The sequence below is a fragment of the Camelina sativa genome, chromosome 1 (assembly GCF_000633955.1).
Source record: "Camelina sativa cultivar DH55 chromosome 1, Cs, whole genome shotgun sequence".
Classification (NCBI taxonomy): domain Eukaryota; kingdom Viridiplantae; phylum Streptophyta; class Magnoliopsida; order Brassicales; family Brassicaceae; genus Camelina; species Camelina sativa.
Genome location: NC_025685.1, coordinates 15323638 through 15349781, shown reverse-complemented (window position 1 = coordinate 15349781; position 26144 = coordinate 15323638). Strand labels below are relative to the sequence as shown.

The window sequence follows — 26144 nt, the reverse complement described above, 5'->3', positions numbered from 1 at the left end:
CACAATGTATGCATGGATGATGCAATAGCTACCTATACATGCAAAGTGTATAGAAAAGACTAGAAAATGATGCAAAACAATCAGTTATCCTAGCTAAATGCATGTTATATATATGCTAAGGAGAGACAAAATATAGACATATAAACTCCCCCAAACTTAATCTTTGCTTGCCCTCAAGCAAACGATCAAGAACAACGTATAGAGAAGAGGTGTGAAGATGGGGTCTCAGAACCTAAAACATGCTGAATAGAGTAGTTAGAATCAAGGTCCTTGTTTTTAGTTCTATGATTCATGGTGAAGGAATTTTATTTATTTAATCTACACATGCAATCCTATCAATCACCCCCTTTAACATTTATTAACAGAGAACCACGAATCAAGCTATGCAATGTCATTGAACTCATTTGGCTAGGGCGAAAGGTCAATGATGGAGATGGTCTCCATCTCAAGTGGTTTTGTCAATACAGAATAAGTTTCTCTCATGAAAAGGAGTTGAGCTCAAAAGAAGGCTAAAGGTTGAAACCAACTGATACATACAAGAGCAGTGTACTGTCTACCCCAAGGTCCCCAAGGAAACTCAGTCCTAACATTCTAACCCAGAAGTTGGTCCTATCTCTACCCTTCATCAGAAACATCATCTCAAAATCTTTACACTTAGTCTTAGGAGGAGTTCACTTCTTTTCATTTTAGTGGATTGGGAAATCTTTATTACCACTATGGTTCCTTTTCTTTTCTTGTAAGGACTCTAGACATCTTAAGCATTTTTACTTTCTTTTCTTTTTCTACTCTTTTACTTTATGCCCAGAACCAATAACTCGTTTTACTTTGCTCAATCCAAATCCTTTACTAGACTTGTAAACTTGGAAAACAAATCCCCCTCCTTAAGACTTTATACCCTTTACTTTTCTGTAAAAGTCCATACCCAATACCCAAAATCGAGTCTCACCTAGTCCTACTAGTCCGGATAACGCAAACTAGAACTACACAGGATCCTACTCTTGTCGGTTAAAACCTAACACTTTCTAACAAGGTCAACTCGGAAAAGGCCTGACACTCAAGAATATAATTGGCTTGAAAGAATGGTTGGTTAAGGTTGCGGGAAATTGTTCCAAAGATGGGAATCAACTACTTTGATTGACAAGGGTGGTAAAAATATTAAAGACAATCCAAGTATGTATATGGTATCCATGAGTTCAACTTCAATGCATCACAAGATAATTACAAGTCAGGATTGGGTTCAGATGGATAGGGAGTGATGTCAATTCAAAACATGCTTCAATCTCACATTTTCAAGTTCAATCAACATGCATCAAAGAACTAATAACAAGGGCCTTGATCCTATCCTATTTAATCCAACATGCTTACAAGGTTACAATCATTATCAAACCCTATGCTAAATGCAACAACCCTATATGAATAACATTAGACTCTGTTTTTGTGGAATTTTTTTCAATTTTTTATGGTTTTTCTATGCAAATAGATGAATGCAGACTCAAACATGATATAATGCAAAAATTTGAAATAAGATTCACAAAAAACAACATCAGATACATCATCTCAAACCCTCCCCCAAACTTAAATTACAAGTCTATTCTGAAAGAAAAATTTGCAGAAGGATTTGAGAATCACAACAAAAACACTGCATGAATGAAATAGTATATACAAAGGGAAGGTGGGAGTACCTCATTAGTAGAAGAACGAATCGGAGCTCGCCCAAGGAGTTGGTGCGTTATACCGGCTTTGTCCTTCACCTTGTTTGGGATCCGCGGGAGTGGCCTCAGGTGGTTGGTCGACGTGCTGCTCAACCGCTTGCGAGTTCTGATAAGTGTTCGGCTGCTCGTCGCACTGCATGTCGTCGACTATGGACTCTACATGGTCCGATACTACCACCACGGTAGGCTGATAATCGCCTTGATGTTCGACCTGCTGTTCAACCTCCTGCATGCCCTGATAATCACCATGGGCTTCATCTCGCTACTCAACCTCTTTCTCAGCTTCAGCTGCAGAATGACGCGCTGATCGACGACTTGAGGAGGCTCGGGAAGCGCGTGAACCTTGTCCCCTTCTCTCCCTAGATTCATGTGACGAGTGGCGTGAAGGGAGGGTGTAGGATGACACTGTCGGGATACATATGAAGATTGGCGAGCTGGAGAGTGGACTGGAGAAGGTGATCGTTGGTGAGTTCGCTTGAGGCTCGCGGAAGCACGACCCTGCGTGGGTCTGGTGTCCGCGGGAACAGACCTAGGGATGAACGAACTTGTATAGCAATCGGCCATTCCTCAAGCCCCAATCCAAAGTGAGTAGCTGTTGCAAGTTGTTTATGTCTATCCAGCGTGGTGGGTACGGCTCGGATTGTAGAGGCACACCAGCAGCCTCAAGAAACCAAGTCGCTACGCCTCCCATATACATTACGCCTGGAGTGCGGTTGCTGTTGAGTCTTGAGACCCAAGTCTTGTATGACATTATGTAGTTGAGAAGGTAGAGCGAGACGGAAGTGTTGGACATGTCACCATGCAGCGCGGTGCAATTTAAGGCAGTGAACGAGAGTCCCTTTAGTGCCAAATCAATCATCTCAAGCTCGCTGTACTTAATGTATCCCTTAATCTCCTTGGCGTAAAATGCATTGGCAACCGCCTTCTGGAAGTAACGCAAGTCTGGGCTTCTCAGGTTCATCGCCTTTGTTTTCGATGAAGTAAATATCGGGGCGCTTCCGATCGTTGCCCAAAGTGCAGATACTTAGTTTCTATCGAATTGCGGCATAGTCCCCATTCTGCTGAGAAATCCAAAGATCTCTCTGATGGTCCTGAAAGTAAGCGTGTAGAACTGGCCATGAAACCGAAATGTAATATAACCTAGACCTCCATCAGACATCATGCCTGGCTCATCCGCATACAAGTGCATCTCCATAGTAGAAAGGAACTGAATTGTCTCCTCTCTGTATCCATTCTTGGGGGTGTTCATAATTCTCTCCAGATTGCACCGCCGAAATAGACATTGAACATCCTCCCCAATCCCTAGTATCTCCATCGTTTCAGGATGTGGATATCTTGTTCCACTGAACTCACACTGTTGGAACAGCTCGTAGTACTCCTTGGGAGTCAACCTTGTCTCATATGCTTTCCGTCGCACATATTTCATTGGCGCTTGTTCTGAACGTAATGCAGGTTCCTCTTGATCGTAATCATTGTCCTCCTCTCTTGAGGTAGAAGCTGGTACCGGTCTTTTCCCGCGACTCTTGTTCTTAGAAAGCGGTTTGTCTGGTCTGCTTGACCCTGCTACCTGTTCTAAAACCCCAACAACCTCGTCAACCATGTTCTTCATTTTCAGGAAACGCTTTGCCATGGATTAAGGGGATGAGCGTTCTCCACCCACACATCCATATGCCTCTCTCATCTCATGTATAAGCTCAATACTTTTCCTGTTTCTCTGAGACATGGTAAACTAAAAATTAAGCGTTAATAGGCCAGTGAGCAGAGAACAAAATCAATTATCAAGTCTATATTGAAGAATGCTAAGAGGCAGATAACCGATGGAGTGGCTCGATTGGTAGATCTCGAGTCAAGGTTGTGAACGTCGAATCGAGTGAGACGTGATGAAGGCTCGAGCGGGTCAGCGTTCAGTGGATCGATCGGAATTTTGAAAATGGCTCGATTGGATTCTCAAGAAGATGGCTTGAGCGGTGGTTGGGACGTGTACGACGATGACAGCTCGATGGAGAAACAAGGATGTGGCTCGAGACTCTAGGTCGAGCAGATGCGGCAACTCGACGGATCTTGATGGAGGTGGAAGATCTTCGACAATGACAGTGGACAATGGTTTCGAGCAAGAGAGATGGGAGAGAGGTGAAATCGCCGGTCTAGTGTACATCAGTTTGGGTGATGTGTGGAAGCGTCTCGAGCGTCGGGTCTGACACTGGCTCGATCAAAGGTTCATGGTGGCGGCTCGAACGGATGCAGCAACACAGTGGCTCGATTGAGAGTTAGATCCGCCTCGAGTCGTAGTAACAAGAGTGGAGGTGGACAGTGGGTCGATCGAGTGGTGACTCCGGCGAGAGTGTAGTGCGATGGCTCGATTCAAACGGCGACTCGAATGACGACTTGAACGATGGCTCGAACGACAACTCTAACGATGGCTCGAACGACGACTCTAACGATGTGTTCCCGACGTCTCCTAGATACCTGAAATACTCTGAAATTAACAATGTATGCAAGGATGATGCAATAGCTACCTAGACATGCAAAGTGTATAGAAAAGACTAGAAAATGATGCAAAACAATCAGTTATCCTAGCTAAATATATGCTAAGGAGAGACAAAATATAGACATATCAAACCAGCTGATTGATTTTCAAATGGGGATGTTGCATCATTGTCCAATATAATTTCATTAGTTGGCCATGCAATTTTCGTCCCCATAACATCCCCAAGTAAGACAACCATGGTGGTTGGCCTCCATTCAAACGCATCTTTGTTTGTTACAGATTTGACAACGACAGCTGCTGCATTAGGATCAATTGCAATACGACCAATCTTGTAATTTGGTTCGGCTGAGCAGAACTCTCCTTCCCCGATAACAACATCATCTTCTAAACACCAATCCAGAAGTTGACACCTAGTTAAAATTTTGCTACCATTACTAGCCTCCGATGGAGAAAAATCATCAGACAGTTCAAATAATAATAAAGTTAATACAAACACATCATTCAAATTGGCCTTATCATGCAATTTGGCACTCAACCGTCCTACGGCCGGACAAACCGGGGACCGGCTCAAGGACGCTACGATGAATGCAACCGCCTGCGACTCGTCTGAGGTTCCACCAATGAAATAGGTCCCTCAGCCGGTTCACCGGCGATGCCTTTCCGCTGCGTACTTCCCTTAGGCTTTTCAACCCTTGGTACGTATGCGGCGTTGTGCTGGACCGGACTAGGCCATGTACCATTCCACTTGTCCGAATATATGAAAATACTTCTTATTATTACTTAAGTAAAATATTACATTCAAAACAAAATACTTAAGTAAAACGGTTGTATCCATTTCGAAGAAAACATGTTAAAGGCTTAGGATTTTTGCAAAACAGCATGAAAACAGCCTAGTCGGTTCCCTAGCTGCCAAAGCTCTAAACCCACTGATATATGGTGTTTTTATCGGTTTTGAGTCTTTTTTCTCTCTTATTTTATACTTTTTATTGAGTCAAAGTGTGTTTTTGGAGTCTTTTAGTTCCTTATCGAGTCTTTATAGGTTTTAGGATACTTTGGAGGAAAATGAAGGAAAATTGAGCTATTTTGGATGCAAACAAGCATATGAGATGGATATTGGTTCATGTGAAAACCTGCCTACCAATTGACCCCGCTTGGCTAAGTAACGAAGTCTAACTCGACATGATTCACGTTAAAAACTGTCTGGCTAAGAAACATAGTCTGAATCGGTAAGTTTCACGTCAAAACCCGCCTGCCGGAAAAATCCGCATGGCTGAGAAATGTCTTAACTAGGCCGTTACTCTTTTTTACGTTATTTGGAGAACTCTATATATATCTTTTATTTGCTGAGAGAAAAACCCTAAGTTTTATTCTATGCTTTCTTTCTGCAACTTGAGAATTTTTGTAAGCCACTCTTTTGGGATTCTAGAGATTCATCCTCATTGACAATTTGGAGAGGATATCGAAACCCTTTCTTCATCTATGATTTTTATTTTCTCTTTTCCTATGTGTGAGTAGTTCTCCAATTAGGTTTTAGGGTTCCAATTAGGAGATTCAATGAATTGTTGTTTGGAGTTCTTAATCCTTAGGTTCTTTGATTCACATGATCTTAATGCTAAAATAGGACTGATCACCTTGTTTTAGACTCTAGGTCTTTCTATGCATCAAAAGTGTTAGATAGAATGCCTGAATGAGTGTGAATTGAGCAATGTATTTCTAGCCTGCGAAATTTGATGTTAGGACGCATTGTGAACATAATGAACTTGATTGTAATGCAAATTTGGCTAGGAAGTTGCAAATGAAAGTTTAGCAAACTAATAGTCAAGTTTAGTTTCTAATACCTTGAAATAGGATTAGTCTATTCTTGTGTTCATGTTCTAGAACGGTTCTTAATTATTGAATTCCATATTACATTTTCTCATTAGTTATTGATCTCTGAAATACCCTACGACCCAATGTTTTAAGCTTATAAGTTAATCGATTTTAATTCTCTGCATTTTTATTTACAAACTTGAAAACCAAACAAATAAAGATTCGTCTGCTTTAGCTATTTACGACTCTCGCAAATCTTTAGTGTACCATTGGTCCTTGTGGATTCGATCCCGTATATACTGCCTTGCGGTTAATTGTATCGGCTAATTACTCGAGCAATCAAGTTGGGACCGTTTTCGGGGACCAATTGCGTTACCTAGAGATTTATGATTAGTTTATAGTCAAGAGTATTTTTATTTACAGTTGGTAACTAAAGCTTTTTCTCTCTTTTTGGTTTTCTCAGGTGTATGACCCGCAGTGCAGGCTCTTCACACCTAGAACAATACCATGAGGACTTGGGAAAGTTTGAAAAAGAAAATAGGAGAAAGAAAAGACTTGCTGAAATGGCTGATGGTTTAGCTGGTCGAAATGTTGGAAATGTGGATGATGAACATCATGAAGATGAATATCATGGAGAGTTTGAGGATCCCCCTCCTGCTGGGAATGTTAATCCTCTGCTGGTGGAGAGGCTGCCCGTGCAACTACGCAAAGAGAAGCGGTGGGCCGCAAAGCTGCCCGTTTAGCTGCTTTTAATCAAAGGCCAGCAAATGTTCGACAAACTTTGAGGGAACATGATGCTCCCAACGCTGAGATATACCGCGGAGGTGTCCAACATCCTCCAATAGCCAGAAATGATTTTGAGATCATACCAGCATTGTTAGCTCTTATGAAGTAAAATCAGTTTCATGGTCTACCGTCAGAGAACCTAGTTTACCATTTGGAGTACTTTCAAGATATATGCGGTACAAAAAGAATGAATGGGGTGCCTGATGATGTGTTGTCAATTGTAGGTTGTTCTCATTTTCTCTAAGTGATAAAGCTTATCACTTGTTTAAGTCTTTGAAAGGAGATAATATTCGAACATGGGATGAGTATAAGACTGCTTTCTTGCTGCAGTATTTCACCCATGCAAGGATTACTCTTCTCAGTAAACAAAATTTTTTAACGATCGTACTAATCCAGCTATGGATTAATTGTAGCAGTAGTTAAGGACATTGTTGTGCTAGAATAACGAATTAAGCCTAGATAAGGTATGTCTAAACTAATATGGGTATGTAAATATATATATATATATATACCCACATAAAGAGTCATGTGTTATGTGAGAGTACACTCACACATCTAAGTTAAACAGGAAATATAGGATGGACGAGAAAAAAAAAGAAAAAAAACAAATATCTTTTACTGCCAGAACAACTATAACGTAACATCTATAAACCAGTTTTTGGTTAAGAATGTCGATCGACACCGTTAAACTGGTTAGGTGCAGTTTGATTTCTAATTATTCGGTTTAGAACAATTTAGTTGGAAAGCCTAGAATTCATTTTTTTTACGCGAAAACTAGATGCTTTAGTGTTTAGTTAACTTTTTTGGTTTCCGGAGAATGAGATAAAAAAAAAAAAATATGTGAATTTCTTATTTTTTGCTTTTTTTACCTATCACACACATTTTGCATCATCAATGTTGAACCATCACACATATTTTGTCTAGTTAAACTATCACACACATAAAACTCTCTAAAATAGAGAGTCTCTCTCAAAAACCCTAGATCTACAAGCGCCGCCATCGGGAGTCTGTTCGCCTCTCCGCCGGCTGAGGCTTTGCCGGCGGTGTGAGAGGGCTAAGTTCTTCTTCTCCTTTGCTTTTATTTTATAGTTTTAGTAATAAGGTGTCTCGATCTCTTCATCTCCAGCCACACGAAGGAGTGGTTCAGTTGTTGTGACTGACCCTTTGGAAAGAGATCTCAGCTCGGTTCCTCTATGGGAGATTGGTGGCGGTACGAAGCTGCTCCAGGCGGCATTCTAAGCAGCTTCAGGGTGTCGGATCTGGGTTCTTGCGTCGTGCCCTCCTGATATCCCTAACCCTTCTGCCGGAGATCCTAGCTGACCGGATTTAATGGTTGAGTCGGGTTTTAGAGTCTACCGGTTGTTGGGGAAGTCTTCTATGTGTGTTGGTGGCCGAGATTTGAGGACTCCTTCAAAGCCGGCGTTCGAGAGCTTCCTAGACTTCCGGTTTCAGTCCGGCCAAGAAGTGAGACAACAAGGCTGTTGAGATGTGGCCGATCCGGAAATGCACAGAGAAGCCTATGTTTCATGCTGGTTTGATTCGCGTCTCTTGGTCGGGTCATTCAGATGTATTGTCCGCTTTTGGCTTAGGACCAGAACAATGAAAGCCGGAGAAACCAAGTTTATCTGATGTTGCGCCTCTGGGTGTTGATGTTATTGGGACAAGTTCTACTCACCGATCATGAGGTTTTAATAGCTTGGAATTGATCTGTTCTTCAATATAGATTTTGGTCTTCTTTGTCTTAGTAATTGTTTTCATGTCATAGGGTTTATTTAGGTGGTTTAAGAGATGATCATACACCGAGTCGTGGTGTGTTATCTATTTCGTTGTGATTAAACAATGCAATGTTTCTCGGTTAGATAGCGTTGGATCCGCCTAGTGATTCAAGATGATACTAGATCGATTCATTGCATTTAGTCCACTTCGTTTGAGGAAAATGTTATGTACCTTGATTTGAATGTATTGATTTAAATAATGAATAATTGATATTGAACTAAAAAAAAAAAAAAAAAAAAAAAAAANAAAAAAAAAAAACTATCACACACATTTTCGGACCATCTCTCAATTCAATTGCAAACTCTACGATAAAAATACCTTGAAACAATAATGGTGATAAAAGATAAAAAACATCAGTTACCCTATTTTATTTATTAAAGTTTTTTTTTGCAGAGACAATGCCCACAGGCATCCCACTATGAAGTATTATTATATGATTAACAAAAGCTAATATTATATATGAATTTTGTCGCGTGTATAGAAGATATTGACATATATCATATGCATTATTGCATTATTGCTGCAAGAGAATTAAAAGTGAGCTTGGGAGAAGAGAGAGGAGGAAGGGGCGGAGAGATGGTGGAATATAGACTTGGAGAGCTTAGACACATGCTGATGACGGTGTTCCTGTCGGGATTCGCTGGTTACTTGGTGAGGCCGGTGATGACTGACGTCACTGTCGCCGCAGTTTGCTCCGGCATAAATGATTCATGTTCTCTAGCCGTTTATCTCACCGGAGTACAACAAGTGGTAATAAACTCTACTTATATAGTATTATAGTATATAACAATTGGGGTCTTTTTGGTTTGGTTAATGACTGTTTAGTCTTTTGGTAAGTACAAATGCTTCCAGAAAATTTCTGTGTCTTCAAAATTTATAGTTTAGCCTTCAAAATTCAAGAATGGACATGTAAATCGCATTTGCTGTCTATTAAACTGAAGTTAATTTGAGATTTTACTACAATAATTAGTTGTAATTTGAGACTGTCATATATGATGGCATCATTTGATTATTTTTGGGACATGATATATATTGTACCCCAAAAAACAAAAACTAAAGCTTAGAAAGGTTCTTGCGATGAAATATGATAAATATTTTCATAATTTGTGGTCGTCCATATATATTGAATTTCAAGTAGTTTTTTTCTCATTTTAATATAAAACTGATAAACTCACTGAATTTTCTAATAAAATAAGTATTTGTGAATTTATTTAACTTTTTTTCCCAAATATATTTTCAAGTTGTTTTTGCTTCTAAATTGTGAGAATCTTAAATTAGTTAAACTAGTTATGTAAACTCTTTTTTCCTGTCGATGATTATGGCAACAAACAAAAAAAAAAAGACTGTAGGAATAGGGACAGTGGTCATGATGCCAGTGATCGGAAATCTATCCGACAGATATGGAATCAAAGCGTTGCTCACTCTTCCCATGTGCCTCTCTATTCTTCCTCCAGGTTCCTCTCTTTTTCGTTCTTTTCTCTTCCCATGTGCCAATGTTTTTACTATTTTTTCTGTGCATGACATAAAAATCAAATCCCGAAAACCGATTTGAAAAATCCGGTTCCAAAACCAGAACCCGAATAGTCAGAAAATTATAACGGATTCTAAATATTTGTATCCAAATTATAAAATTATACGATCGAACCAAAAACAATACCCAAAAATCTGAAATAAAACTATATATCCAAAAATAATAGTTATATTTCATTACAAGTATCTAACAAAAAATACCAAAATAATTAAAATATCAAAATAACCAAAAAACATTAGTTATATTTGTCAATATTATACTTTTTGCAAATTTTAACAAAATTTTATTAAAATTGAACACTCTTTTAGTTTCTTTTTCTTTGTGAAAAACGATCCAAACCGCACACCTACTCAAACCGAATAATCATAAAATCCAAACAGATAATAAAATTCCCACCAACTTATTTGAAAATGAAAATATCCAAAATGAATTTGATCCCAAATCTAACCTCCCTTTGTTAATTTTTTCTTTGACAATTTTAATTTTAAAATTTATAAGTTTTATTATTCTATTTTTTTCTCGGATTCTAAAAACGGAAAATAAAATATTTCGTTTGAAGCCAAACATAAATTCTCTCTCTTCTATATATATATATATTCATATTATAGAGTTAAAGTTTCCAAAACTAGTCATGCAAAACCACTTATGAGCCCTGGAAAAAAATCCAAAACCCGAATAATAAGGTTTTAAAACCGAACCAAATAGTTATAAAACCCGAATAAATAGTATTTATTTACCTACCTGAATTACCCAAACTAAACTCCAATCTAATAAAAAATCAAAGAACAAATCCAGAAACCCTAAATAAAATTATATATCAGAAAATATTATTTATATTTAATTATTTTTATATCCAAAAATACCAAATACCAGAAAAAAAAAAAACTGAAATAACCCCAATATCAGAAATTTATTTAGTTACACTTATATCTGCTCAATATAAACATTTTTTTGAAAATTTTATTAAAATTGAACAAAAATAAAATTCTTCTCAAAATAGATCCGAAACTGATTTAAACAGTAAACCCAATATTCCAATCCGAATGAATAAAAAAAATTCTACACAAATTATCCAAATCCGAAAAATCCAAATCCAGTCAGTAATCCGAATGTCCCAGGCCTATGTCTTAGACCAATGATAAAGAATAAAATAAATCAAGATGCCTAAAATTATTTATTTGTTTATTTGATCGCGATACCTCACAAAGTCCACAAAGAATAGTGCCAACGTAGAAAATGATTAGTCGCTTCCCACGGATATCTCGTTTTCTCTGTCTATCTTTTTCTGAAATTAATCTTGAAAATTCTGTATCCGAAATTATTTAGATACTTCTATCTTATTCCTAAAAAGATTGAATCCGGAACACAAAAGCACCATCCTATTATTATATACTACCAGTCTACTACTAAGCCACAATCTTTTAGTTATTATTAATATTGATTATACTGATTCAGTGATTCTTATCATTATTATTGACGTTCAGAGTTATTGCACATAATGGCACTTTGTCACTATTAGGCTTATTTAGCTACTGAATGTACGTAGTAACCTTTTGCAGCGATATTAGGGTATAGAAGGGATATAAATTTTTTCTACGCATTTTATATTACCAAGACTCTATTTGATATGGTCTGCCGAGGTACTGTTGACTGTCTCGCTCAAGCCTATGTGGTACTCTTTCTCACTATGATCTAATTATATGACATTTTGGTCTTTATAATAATAAATTTACAACATTTTATGAGGTCATTTTGTTTATTTTTTCAGGCCAAAAATGTTCATGGAAAAAAGAGAATATCAATGTTTGGAGTTTTTGCTGGTGTCAAAACAATATCTGGGGTTTTTGCAACATTCTCAGCTCGTTTTCTACCTATAGCATCGACTTTTCAGGTATCGTATCATCATACATTAATCATTATACATACCAACAAACAAAATGAAGAAATTGCGAGACGAACTCTAAGATGTGCTTATAAAAAAAAACCTCAAAAGATGATCAAAACATATTTATAATTGATTAGGTTTCAGCTATATCATTATTCGTTGGTTTGGTGTACATGAGAGTTTTCCTCACAGAGAGGTTACACGACGAAGATAACGACAATTCTGATGATGGTGGTAGTAATAATCAACAAAAAGTTCATGATGATGGTGATCTAAGGATGTTAGCAGAGCCGATTCTAAAAGACGCACCAACTAAATCACATGTCTTCAACGCTAAGTATTCTTCTTTGAAAGATATGGCCAGCTTTATAAAAAAAAGGTATGTTCCATATATACACAATTTACAAAGTATCCATAGTTTAATCTGCGTGTATATATGTAACTTATATATAACCCTAAATGGTTGATATGGTTTTTTATAAAACAGTCCCATACTCGTTCAAACATTGGTGGTTACATTTTTTGCTACCTTATCACAAAGTGGAATGCAGTCTGCTTTCATGGTTTCTCTCGTCTCCACACTTTTACATTCGTATATTTGTTTCTGAAGAAAGCTCTTGATTAACACAAAAATGTATTGACTGATTTTAAATGACAGTATTTTATGAAAGCTCGTTTTGGGTTCAACAAAAATGACTTTGCTGAGCTCTTTCTACTGGATAACATCATTGGCTCCACCTCCCAGGTATATTGTGTAAACGATCTGTAGTTAATTTTTTGTAGCACTATTAGTTAACTATATATTGTTTGATATATATTTATGCTGCTCACTTTACTTTCTCAGCTGTTTATATTGCCAATATTGGTTTCTGCCATTGGAGAACGTTGGGTGTTATCAACAGGGCTTCTTATGGATTTTTTAAACGTAAACACTTAAGAAAACTAATTTCTTCATTTTACTCCATCTAATCTATGACATTCAAAATCAGTTGATGTCCTCATGATATATATATGAATACACAACTAAGAAATTTGGTTATGTGCTTGTCATGCAGGCCGCTATTCTCAGTGTTGCGTGGTCACCATGGGTGAGTTCACTGAGAATTCTTTACAAAGAAATCTATATTTTGAAACCCTCTATAATTAAAGTATATTAACTATAGCTCTTATATGGAGATTTTTGGTCGAAGAGTAATTAAACCTGTAAAGGACTACAAATTTAATACGATTGTTTTTTTTGTTCGAACGATATATATAGATTCCTTATGCCACGACCCTGCTTGTACCCGGAGCCATGTTCGTGATGCCATCGGTAAGACTTTATCGTGTCATGGTCTCTTGGAGCTTTTTTTTTTTTACTTATTATTGCTTACAGTACATATTTTGAATTTGCATATAGGTTTGTGGTATTGCCTCAAGACAAGTTGGATCCGGTGAACAGGTAAAACTATAAAACTGGAAAACGTTTTCAAAGAAATGGTAGATAATAAATGGGGGTTAAGAGTATGAGTCCCTGTATGGTTAATCCCATACTGAAGTGAAATTAATCCAGCCCCAAATTAGTATGGTTAACCCGACCCAGAAGGCCAGAACTATAGTGTGGCCAATCATATCCCATATGAGGAATATAACGAGATCTTTGCGAGATAAACTGTTAGTACAAACAATTATTACTTGACGGAATGTTAGAAATCTCATGTATATGTACCTTTTTTTTTTAACGATTAACATACTCAATACACACAAGATTAATTACTATATCTAACATCTTTTTTATTTAGTACGTACCGCTCAAATTTTTAATTAAAGAGGGATGATAGTGTTTTGATATCTGGCTTCCATCTCAAATTCTCAATGCAGGGGAAGGTCCAAGGATGCATAGCCGGGGTAAAGTCCCTGGCTGGAGTTATAGCTCCGTGTGTATTTAGTCCATTGACAGGTACGTGCATGAGAACACATTAAAATGAACTTTGAACTTCTTTCATTACTATCTTTTATATAACGTTATTTATTACCGAGATTGAAAAAAGTTCTATAGCTTTTAACAGATAAAATAATTTTGGTTTGTATATAGCATTGTTTCTTTCCGAAAATGCACCGTTCTATTTCCCTGGATTCAGCCTTCTATGTATCGCCTTCTCCTTGGTATTTTTTTTTTACATCTGCGACTATATCAATTATTACAACTATATGTTGATTGTTGTTATACTCGTTATAATGATTAACATTGCTTTATTTTCCACAGATGATTGGATTCTTTCAGAGTCTTCTGTTAAAAGATCTTCCTTCTCCATTAGTGAATAAAGCAACCAGCAAGGTAGCAACACATTAAATGGGGAAGCTTCACAAGAGATACCTCAAGATGCAAATGCAACTTGAATCTTGAACAAATTTACTTCAAAATTTCACTTGTAACGAACTCGGAGCTAGACATTGTTAAAAACCACTTAGTTTTCTTAAACTGGCGGTTCAAAATTTACTAGGGTCAAGCAAACAACGTTTGATCGATGTCGATAGTTGGAGCGCCTCAGTTTTGTCAATGCAAATGTGGGCAAATGGAATTAGTTTGCCACTTGCATGCGGCTAGTAGTAACAAAATTGAGGCTCCATACCTATTTCATCACGCTTGCTGCTAATTTCTAGGAAAACAGAGGACATATTTTACTGGGTTTCTCATTCATATACACCAACACGTATCTTGATGATCGGGTCTTAGAAATATTGACCTTGGGGTCATTTACCATTGGACAGGAGGTGAAGCTAGATTAAAATTTAACTTTGATACGTCTGAGCTTAAGGCGATTTTAGCTGTTATCTTTATCCATTCGCAGAATAAAGTTGGTAATGCAATGCTCTCATCTCTCATTGTTGGTTGTTCCTAGTCCTCTAGAGTGGTTTAGTTGTTGGCATTTTGACCTTGGGAGGAATGGCTTGCGTGCTCCCGTTCTTCTTTTGGATGAAGAGTTCCTTCTCGTCTTTTTCCTTAGTTTTAAGACCGATGTTCTGAGATTGGCCTTCGGCTGTGTTGGCGTTCTCCAGGAACCCTGATTCTCCCCATACCTACTAGTGAAACATATTCAAAACCAAAAATCTTAGTCTCGATCACAAAAGTAAAGAACAACAACAAATTTAAAAAGCAAATTCGACTTACACATCTGTTTGTTGGAAATTTATCCTTTGCTTAAAAAGGAACAAATGACTTGGGAGGAAGAAGATGTTGAAGAGTAAGAAGAGAAGAAGTTGTATTTGTGAAAGAGAATAAAGAGAAGAAGAAGAGTCAACATGAAAGGAATGGTCAAGGGAAGAAAAAGGCTTTTTGGGCCATTTGTGTTAATTGAGCCCATATATGTTAATGGGTTTTTTGGTGTAAGTGAAACACTAATTAGGGTAAGGTTAAAACTACTATAAATATGTGTAGTGGTTGTAAGGTTACAATTAAGAAAGTAAGAAGGATAAGTGTTGAGCGGCTAAACTTTGCACTATCGAACATGGTATCAGAGCTTCAAGTTCTTGATGACCTGGAAATTTGAGAATCTGCACAAGAAGCAGATTAGAAATCAGAAGAGGCACAAGCTGGTTCATGTGAATACAGCAGAAGAAAAGAAAGAAAAAAAAACAGGTGCAAATCTGTTTTTAAGTAGAAATATGCAGAATCTACAAGTGATTCAAGTGTTTGACGGGAGGAATAAATATAACTTATGGGTTATAAAGATGAGAGTTCTATTTCAGCCTAGAGGGCTGTCAAATTAGTTATTGAAGGAATTTCTCAAAAACCTAAGATACACCCACCCAAGATGAGAAGAAAATGATGAGAGATTGGGAGGAGTTCAAAATGAAAGATCAGGAAGCTTTACAACTGTTGAATAGTGCTATTTCAGAAGAGATATTCATCACTCACCTTTCAGTTGTTGAGACCTCAAAAGATGCGTGGGATGTGTTGAAGATGAAATTTCAAGAAGATTCAAAAGGGTCAATGACACAAGCTCCAAAGACAAACAATCAACAAGAAAGTTCATTCACTGCCACAGATGCTCAAGATGAAATCGATAAAGATATTTGGGTGATATATAGTAGAGCTAAAAGTCATATGGTCAATGACAAAAGCTGGTTTACTGAATTAGACACTAACACAAGGGCCTGGCTAAATCTGGGAAGTGGTGAGATAGTTCAGGCGCAAGGAAAAGGTATTATCTCTGTAATAACAGAATCGGGAAGGAGGAACAAGAAGGATGTTCTTTTAGTACCTAGTCTAACTCACAACTACCTAAGCATGCAACACATGATAGAAAATGACTGCAAAGTCATGTTCAAAGAGCTAAGTTGTATAATTATGAATCAAGAAGGAAAACAGATAGTGGAAGTTCATATGTCAGATGGATGGTATTTGCATTAAGTTCGAGAAACCAAAAGAAGAAGGGTACAAAGAGCACTAAAAAGGTAACAAGACCTGGAGTTGTTGATAAAGGCTGTGAGGATGTTGAATTTGTAAAACTGCAAAATAAAGAAAAAGAACAGTCACTAAGGTGTGTGACTGTGGGAGTAAATGATCTTACAGAGAACCATGAAACTCAAGGAAGAGATACGCATAAGCATAAGAATCACAATGAAACAATGAAGCAAGTAGTCATGAATGACTTACTTAAATGCACTTATGAGGGAGAATCAGCCAATGGGCCACAAAAGAAACATCAATTATTTGATGGGAGACCGCCTGAAACCAAAATTCATAAATCAAAAAATTTTCAATCCAAGCGAAGGTTTTGAAAAGAAGGTCTACAAACTTGTTGGTCATCAAACCAAGAGGGAGAAGTCTGAGATAAAAGGATACATCCATGATGAAGCCAAGGTTAGAAAAGAGAAAAGTTCAGTCACTATCAAGAGAGAGACTGAGCTTATTGATGGAAAATGTGATGACACAAGTCAAAAAAGTTGAGAAGCATAAAACGGGGGTTAAAGAAGATACCAAACAGAGAGACAAAAGCTTAGCTAAGAAGGAACAATGGCTGCTTGAAGATGCAGCTGATATGGGCATAAAGAAAGGTAATGAGAAACAAGAGGCAGATGTGGGGAAGGCTCACGAAACTGCAAGGCAAGAGAACAAGAATGGTTCTCAGAATCAAACAAAGTCAATGAATACAAGAGTCGTAGAGAAACATAAACAAATTGAGGAAAAAGAGGTCGAGTTACCGTTGAGACGAGAGGAGAAAAGAGACTTTAGTGAGAGTGAGACTCAATACTTTGATCCAACCAAATGCCCATCTCATAAGACTGTTCAGAGAGGAGAGATTCAACGATCAGACCAAATCAAGCAAAACCAGAATGAAAGAAAGAAAGAGGTAAGGAATTTACCTTTATTGATTGAGCTGAAAAGCATCGAGAGAGAGAGAGAGAGCTCAGGAGATAAGAATTCTACACAAAACAATTTGCAAGAAAAAGACCCTGAGAAATCAGTTGAGGTTGAAGAGAGACAAAGGGAAGGTATTAACTGCAAGAGGAAACTGCCTTGGTGGGATGAGCAGAAAATCATAGATAAAGAGATTGACATGAATCTCGCGCAAAAGCACCTGCACAAAAGGGAGGTTCAAGTCTTAGCTGAGATTGATATAAATCAGAGACAAATAGAGATGGGAATCAAACAAGAGGAAGGGTTGATTTTAGAAGAAATTGGAGAAGATATGAAGAGAAAACAGATTGAAGAGAAAGTTAGAAAGAAGAATCAAGAGGATGAGTGAGAGGAAGATAAAGAACCCACACGCATGGGGCAAGCTGGATTTCGTCAAAGAGGAGATTAAAGACATAAACTTCGCACAAAAGAACCTAAGTATAAAAAGAAGTGTCAAAAATCAGAAAACCGAAAATTAAGAAGAAGCTCATGCTAGTGAAATCTAGAAAGAGGAACAAAGAAAAATCCGAGATTAAAAAGAACAAGAGCATGAGGGAGAAAATGACAAGGAAAGCGCATGGATGAAGCAAACAGAGATTCGCCGGAAACAAGATCTAGAGCAAGGTTTGTGAGAGGAGATGAGAGTCTCGAGGGATATGTTTGGGGTTTTTTTTTAAAAAAGTTATGTTTTCTGTTTTTGTAGTACAGAAAATAAGGTTTTTGGCACTTTATTTTTTATTTTTGGATCTGAAACATGGCACTTAAATGTATTTTTTTCTCTAATATTTGGTGGAATATTAGCTTTTCTTTGGCTAATTTTCTATTTTAGTATTGTTTTAGTGCTTTTGTATAGTAACTAAAATAAAAATTTATCAACAGTTACAGAAAAATGAGCTATTTTTTTTGTGCTATGAATGTCAGATATTTCTTGTAGTGAGTTGTCTACAACACTTCACACTCACTAATTTTGATGAAAATGCTATATCATAGACCTTATATTTGTTATTGTAATTGCTTCTCTCACATAGACTTGGTCGCTACAAATGTGGTCAAAGTGCAAAAAATACGACAAAAGTCACTATTTCGGATCTGAAAACACGCAAGATAAACGAAATTTTGGTTACGTGTATAATACCATTGAATCAGTTTACAAGCTTTTACAAATTTACTACATATTATACAGTAATAACAAAATAATGTTCTAAAAGTTATACTTTTATAATAATGTTCTTATAATATTTACATGATAATGTTCTTGTGTATATATAACAAAGAACAAAATCACATAGTGTATAAATTGTGTCTAGAGAAACCTTCCCTAGCAAATAGCTTGTTTTCACAAAGATCTTTGTGATTTTCGGCTTCGAAGGAATTTTAATTTTAGATCTTGATTTCTTTCATAAATTTCAGTTATCTACATATATTTCTTTAGAATTAAATCATATAATAGATCTAAACATATTTTCAGTACTTCAGAGGAACACTAGTATTAGGGCATCTCCAACCCAGAAACGGCCGGAGATTCTCAAAAAACTATATATTTATATATATATTTTTAATTTTTTAATAAAGCTGAACAACAAGCAATTGCAGAAGCGATTTTCCTTTTTGTAGAGCCAACTTTTAACCTTTGTAATTAAAATTTGGCCCACAAAAAACATGAACAACCCAATAATTACTCCCACTAGAGTTGGTCTTATACCCCATACTATGCCTCAAACAATAATATTAGATTATGTTTTAGAAATATATCACTTTATATATTAACCAGGTAAAAAAAAATTGTTTCATGTATATGAGGATTTGGTTTTCTTACTTGATATAGCTAGTGATAAAATTGTAGTTATATATATTCCCAAGAACTCTAACACTACTTGGATTCAGAAATCATCATCAAGGATACAAACTCGGAAAGCATTGAATCAAGCATCATGAGATAGATAAAAATGAGGTGAACAACTTTGTATAAGAAATCCAATGCAAAAACTCAATAAAATAAAAGCTATCTGGATTACAAAATCATAGAACGTTTTAGGTGGCTAGTAAACCTTAAGAAAAAGCGAGATGTCTCGGGTAAAGACTTAACACAATATATTTATAGTAAAATATGGAAAGCCCTAAAACATAAAACCACAAGATAGAAGGTCGGTTCAGGAACCCTTCTCGGACGCGTCTGCAGAGAAAAATCAGGATGTCGGTTTAATAGCGTCAATCTAGTCGCGTCATGAGAGTGTCGATCGAGTCGGGGTCTAGGATGTTTGATCGAATGGCGGCTTGAGAACGTCGATCGAGTGGCAGCTTGAAATCGTCGATCGAGAGGCAGCCCGAAATCGTGTCGAGAGGCAGCTTGAAAAGTTTGGTCTTGGAGCTGCTGATCGAGTCGCATCTTGAGGGTGCTCAGGAGCCCTTCTGAGATGTCTTGGTCGAGTCGCTGCTAACATGTCCGATCGAGTGGGAGCTCTCCTTTGCATGCAGGTCGAGTCGGAATTCAGAACGTAAGTGCATCCACTAAAACGGTGACAACTTTTTAACCACACCTCTGATTGGCTTGAAATTAACGGCAGTGGAAAGATGACTCGATTCTATACAACTTGGATGAGGGCGTCGAAAGCTGAATCCCAAAGTAAAATCTTCACTCGACTCGATCAAAGACGTGGAAGGTTAGGTCGCTGGACTGCTCTCCTGCTCCCTGTTTGCTTTTGATGGTTTGGACATCTCCTAAAACACCTGAAACAACTCCAATATGCAAGATAAATGCAAGACCACTGCAAAGACTACCTAAATATGCATGTTATGCAAAAGAGACTAAAAACAATGCAAAACAATGAGTTAAGAGAACAAACTGAATGAGAAATGCATGATGAAAGAGTGTAAAATATACACATATCAGTCATTAGTCTTGTTAAGACTTGGTAAGGCGATAACGTGATTGTCCCAATGGCTCGGAGGAGTTAGCTACCAAGGAGCACTACTTGAAGAAGTAGTAAATTTTACTGTAAGGGAATAGGTCCCTTATAAACGGTTTTGGGAAAGGGATGTGATCCTTCTAGCCTTTGTTGCTAAGGGAATACCTGCAAAAAAAAAAAGTAGCATCATGAGTAATCTAAGATTACTCAATGAGCCCGCCTAACTAACCTCTAAACAACACCCCAACTTGGACTGTATCAACAAACAAACAACTAATGCAAGCAACACATGCATTAAGTAAATCAGAGAATCACGCAATCAAGCAAATGCTTAAAGAAGCTAAAGTACTCAAATACATGGTACCTGCACAACTAGCGTTCATGCTTAGAAAGATAGAAGTCCTAATGATGGGAGTAATGGTTGAAAATAGCGTTCATGCTTAGAATCGTTTTTTGCTTTTACTTATTTATGTTTGCTTCTTGTCATGCATTTTCGTTTCTAGTTTTGTAGTTCATTTCCGTTTTGCATTCTGATCATTCTAGGATTGTTAGACCAGTGAATAATCATGAGCTATCCCAAAATAGAACAAGAACCTAACATGCAACACATACCCTAAGAAATTACAATAATAAGCACAACAACCACACAAAACAAACCACAACCGAACTTAACCTCACACAAAATAAGGAAATAAATCCTAGACATGTGCTACTTCACATGTGGTCGGTACTCATAAGGTTAGGCTGGAACTTGGCTTGGTTTCATGTCTCTGAGTAGCTATATCCGCACGAACTCGAAAGCTTTGGATTTTGCATCATCAAGATCTGCTTAGGCTAGGATCTAAAAAGAAAAAGCTAGAAAGGAAACTGAACTATGACTAGGAAACTTACCTAACAACATTGCTAACCTTCTTTGAATACTCCCTTGAGCTACTTGGAGACTTCCTTTAGCTACAAGAACAAACAAAGAATTTTAACTAAGGTTTAAGGTGGATTTTGGGTTTACTTAAGCTAATGAACGGTGGGTGGGTATTTATACTCCTCTAGGGTCGGTGATAAGGTTGATTAGTCACCTAAACAAGTGTCTTTTATTCATTTCTCAGCCAATCATATCTTGCCATTTTAACTTTGACCATACTTACCCATTTTTCCATGCCAACACATGACATTACAGCTCAACAACGCCCTCATCCTATTTTCTTGGCTAAGAATGAATCACTTGGTCTCTTATTGACCAATCAAAACTCTCCCAACTGATTCTAAGTTTAACTCTCACAAACCGTTAACCGCTTCTCGCCGGAAATAATCCGTTTCGACCAGTTTTATGTGTCATTGTCCTAAAAACAATTCCTCCAAGAATAATCTGATTGTCCAAGATAAAATTCCCTATTTTATCTTCCTTTAGCTTCCCTAAAATCCTCAAGCTCAAATAAAATTAACCGTATCACTTTTCCTTTTAGTGATCGGCTAAAAGAGTCTTTGGCGAATTGATTTTCTACTTCTTGCTATAGCATCCTCAGCTTCCTCAAGGTCCTCTTAATTTATTCCATGCTTCCTTAGCACAAAATTCTAATTCTGCTCCTTAGCGCTCTTCTGAGTAGCTTCTGGGTCAATTCTCTGGAAATCTGAAAAATGACAAATTCTTCTTGGCTAAAACCTTTCAAGCTTCTTTACTTATTTAATGATATGCCTTAGCCCACTGAATGCTTCATTTTTTTCCTTCTAAACTGATTCTTAGTCGCTGGACTAATTACCAAAAAATAGCGTCTCTTGCTAAACGGCTATCGGCTCCTGTTGAACTTAGCGTCGATCCTTAAATAATCTTTGCAGAGCTTCTTGATGCTAGTCCGCTTAGCTACTAATCGACTCTAGTCTCAAAGAAATTCTCTTCTTGAACAATTTCTTCCTGGCTAGGTCGTTCGGCTATCTTACTACGTCTTTCGCCTTTGGATTATTTTTTGAGTAATAATCTAACGGGACAAGTGCTATGGATCCCTTCTACTGAGCTTTGATCAACGTTGTTCCTTTGGTTTTTAACTAATCTTCCAATCCTTTGGTTTATTTCCCTCGTTGGTCGAAAAGTCTTGTTCGCGTCCTTCCCGTATATTTTTAGGTTTAGTATGGGGTATTACATTCACCTCCCCTTAATAGAGTTCGTCCCCGAATTCTCCTTAGCTTTGCCTTGGGTCTTCTACTAAGTCATTCTCCTCTTGGTCTCTTACCATACGAGACTTCTTCCTTTTCCTTCATTTTCTAGCTTGGTCATTTTCGTCTTGGCATTTGATGATGCTATTTTTCCGGTAATGCCATGTATTGGCATGGAAAATGGATAAGTATGGTCAAAGTTAAAATGGCGAGATGTGATTGGCTGAGAACTGAAGAAAATACACTTGTTTAGGATACTTGTATCTTGGGTTTAAAAGGCGGAAAACTCACAAACCTTGGCTGAATGGTCTTGAAACTTCTTGAAAGCTTTTTCTAGATTCCTAGCGATTTTCTAAGCATAGTTTAGTTTGTTCAGAAATAAAGAACTTATGGTCTATGCTCGAAATCTAGGGGCTATATAAAGGATAGAAGACTTAAGGGGTAAGCTAAGGTTGGATAAGGATAAGGATGGGTTTTGGGATAAGAATTGGTTTTGGATGAGAACATGAGTCATGGGATAAGGATAAGCATTAAGGTGGATGACTCTTGGCCACATGTAAGGGACGGTTCCTCAAACAGCTGGGTGGCTCATTCCCATCCATGAAAAATGATAGCAGCACAAGCAGCTCATGAGCCGTTCTTTGGCCATGTCATTTTTCTTGCCCACGGTGCGTTCTGTACCACAAATTCCCAGGGTGCTGAGTACACATTTCCTTTCCTTACAACTTGCCCAACTCCAAATACTAGTTCTCACTATCCTACTCATGTTCCTCTAAGCAAAATACTATAGTCATTGGACGTGTCCGAACGCATGACCTGATGAACTGCCGATACAAATAGCTTGCATGGACTGAACTTATCTGTCTAAAACTTAACCATACACGACCCACATTATTCTCCACTAATTTTCTAAAGACAGGCAAAAATAATACCTGACCTAACATGCAAGTTCGTCCATAGTCGGAATGCGGGGTATTACATTCTCTCCCTTTTATTAGAATTCATCTCGAATTCTATGTGTTTCTGAAGGTCCTGCTTCATTGGGGTCTGCCTCCTCAGTGAAGAATCTTGGATACTTCTGACGAAATGCGACTTCATCTTCCCACGTGACTACCTTTCAGTGTTGTTTGCCCCAAGTCACACGATTTTGGGGAATTTCTTTGTTCCTTAGTTGTCTTATAAGCGTTTCGCCAATACTTAAGGGTCCTTCGGGATAGACTGGACGTGTTTGTTCTTCTTCATCTCTTGGCGGTTGTACTTCATGAGGATCTCTTATGTGTTTTCGTAACATAGACACATGGAACACAAGATGAATTCCCATGGTTTGCGGTAGGGCTAAGCGGTAGGGCTAAGCGATAAGCCACTTCTCCTACCCTTTCAGTAATAGGAAATGGTCCTTCGTATCTTTTACTAACCTTGGAGGGTTTTCCAAAGCGTTACTTTCCCTTTCCTTTGATCGCTACTACCTTGAGGTAAACCATATCTCCGACAGCAAACTCTATCTCTCGCCTTTTCTGATTTGCGTACTCTATCTCTAACTTTTCTCATATGTAACCTAGTCATAGTTCAGTTTCCTTTCTATCTTTTCTTTTTAGATCCTATCCTAAGAGGATCTTGATGATACGAAATATAGAGCTTTCGTGTTTGTGTGGATCTAGCTAGTCGGAGACATGAAACCAAGCCAAGTTCCAGCCTAACCTTGTGAGTACCGAACACATGTGAAGTAGCACATGTCTAGGATTTATTTTCTTTATTTCGTGTGAGGTTAAGTTCGGTTGTGGATTGTTTTGTGTAGTTGTTGTGTTTATTATCGTAATTTCTTAGGGTATGTGTTGCATGTTAGGTTCATGTTCTATTTTGGAATAACTCATGATCATTGTTGTGTACTTTGTTTAATGTGGTTATTATTGTGTGATTTGTTTTTTGTGAGTAGTTTAGATGCTAGTATAATCGGTTATGTTATCGTTATAACCGTTTTGCTGCTCGTTACTTGTAAGTCAATAATTGGTAGTTATTGATGAGTTTGAGTTGCTTTGTTTGATGTTGTGTTTTATTTGTTATTTATTATGATAGGAAGCATGTTAGTTTGTTGTATGTTGTTGTGTTAGTCTCTTGCTTATGCATGGCTATTGTTTGTTTGGTTAATGGTTAGTTTATATTGCAAGTATTCATAGTTCTTAGAGATACTTGTATCTTTGGGTTAAGTCATGAGTCTTGATAAGACTTGGTAAGGTGATAACATGATTGTCCCAATGGCTCAGAGTGGTTAGCTACCAACGAGCACTACTTGACGAAGTAGTAAATTTTACTCTAAGGGAATAGGTCCTTTATACACAGTTTTGGGAATAGGTCTTTCTAGCCTTTGTTGCTAAGGGTCGGGGAAGCATTACCTGGTGGGAAATTCATATCGTAGAAGATCAAAGACCTTAAGACAAAGTTTATTAGTATCGTACAGGTAGTAGTGTGAGTCGTTGTGTAGTAACTACATATTTGAGTACTTTAGCTTCTTTAAGCATTTGTTTGATTGTGTGATTCGCTGATTTACTTAATGTATATGTTGCTTGCATTAGTTGTTTGTTTGTTGATAGAGTCCAAGTTGGGGTGTTGTTATTGAGTAATATTAGATTGTTCATGATGGTACCTTTTGTTTTTGCACTACAAGAACATTGAGTTTTAATAGCATTATAATATAGCGGTTTGCGTGTTAATGTTATGCTTGACTGACTCATGATTTTTTTTATAGCGTTTCTACATTGGCAAACGCTATAATATAAAACTGTTCTCGGAAGGTTGTACTTCCCCTTCGCATTTATTGTTTTCTTAGTCTAAATCTTTTTATATTTGACGTTTTAAAAATTTAGTAAATCACTGAATTTTTTTTAAGTGTTGCCCATCAAACATAACATTTGACCTAAAACACACTCCAATCTTTTACACTTCCTCTCACTTCTCTCCTCTTTGTTCTTCGTCTCCTTTCTCCTCTTCTTCACCACTTTTTCTCTGCCAAAGATACAAATTCCACCAACACCACCGATGTCTTTATCTTCGTCAACTCTCGCTGTCACCAACCATTTAGCCACTGAATTTCAACATCCATTGTCATGCCTTTCACTCAAGCCTACCCTCCTCTCCCATGACAAGCCTCTCTCAAAACTTTACTGGTTTTGTTTGTTGTTTAGCTCAAATTATTATTTATTTTTTAAACTTGATTTGTCACTTATCAAGAACATGAAAACACAACCGTTTATATGCTGACACCGTTGATGAAGTAAGAGGACATGTGTTGCGTGAAGATGGAGAATTTGAAGTAAAAGGACATGTGTTTTGTGAAGTCCAAGAATTTGAAGTGATTACAAGTCAACGTGAAGATGGAATCATGTAAACTTTGTAAAGAATTGTTGCTTGCGTTTATTTGAACTTATGTTTTTGTATCTTTGTGACAATTAATGAAGTATTTTTTTGTTAAAATACAGTTTCTAAATCCAGAATCCTATTATAGATCAAATCAAATTAGTATAAAACAATGCATAAAAACAATTACATTTATATAAATGATATTATATAATATTTAATTGCAAATAAATAAACGCTATAATACACAACAATACAATAGCAGAACAAATAAACGCTATCTAAAGTGCTTGACTTACGATGATGGGCGCAGATAAAACGTTCTGAAAAATGCTATAATACTGTTAGATAGCGGCTATAGTACTGTTAGAT

At 37.2% G+C, this 26144-nt stretch overlaps 1 protein-coding gene and 1 long non-coding RNA gene across 10 annotated transcripts; one reads left to right on the top strand and one right to left on the bottom strand.

Moving 5' to 3' along the window:
• Positions 9052 to 14462, top strand: LOC104791613 (hippocampus abundant transcript 1 protein-like). The gene is made up of 14 exons (XM_010517540.2): positions 9052 to 9321; positions 9914 to 10025; positions 11662 to 11774; positions 11871 to 11993; positions 12125 to 12366; positions 12475 to 12550; positions 12646 to 12732; positions 12832 to 12912; positions 13043 to 13075; positions 13246 to 13299; positions 13387 to 13428; positions 13848 to 13926; positions 14062 to 14132; positions 14233 to 14462. Exons 1-14 carry the CDS (start codon positions 9073 to 9075, stop codon positions 14317 to 14319), a joined length of 1449 nt encoding a protein of 482 aa, XP_010515842.1. The 5' UTR covers positions 9052 to 9072; the 3' UTR covers positions 14320 to 14462.
• On the bottom strand, positions 14670 to 18082 carry LOC104791581. Of its 9 annotated transcripts, XR_768933.2 has the most exons (9): positions 17740 to 18082; positions 17474 to 17551; positions 17337 to 17396; positions 17175 to 17255; positions 16951 to 17069; positions 16627 to 16698; positions 15886 to 16478; positions 15139 to 15521; positions 14670 to 15050 (listed from the first exon to the last, which is right to left on the bottom strand). It is a non-coding gene; the product is annotated as an uncharacterized LOC104791581 (long non-coding RNA). The 9 variants fall into 9 exon arrangements; XR_002032947.1 differs by having other exon boundaries at positions 17337 to 17551; XR_768929.2 differs by having other exon boundaries at positions 16627 to 17069.

Excerpts from the sequence above, each read along its gene's own strand:
- LOC104791613 (XM_010517540.2), top strand. The coding sequence starts at position 9,073 with ATGCATTATTGCATTATTGCTGCAAGAGAATTAAAAGTGAGCTTGGGA. Across the intron at positions 9,322-9,913 it reads TCACCGGAGTACAACAAGTG|ACTGTAGGAATAGGGACAGT; the intron begins GTAATAAACTCT and ends AAAAAAAAAAAG. Across the intron at positions 13,076-13,245 it reads GTGTTGCGTGGTCACCATGG|ATTCCTTATGCCACGACCCT; the intron begins GTGAGTTCACTG and ends CGATATATATAG.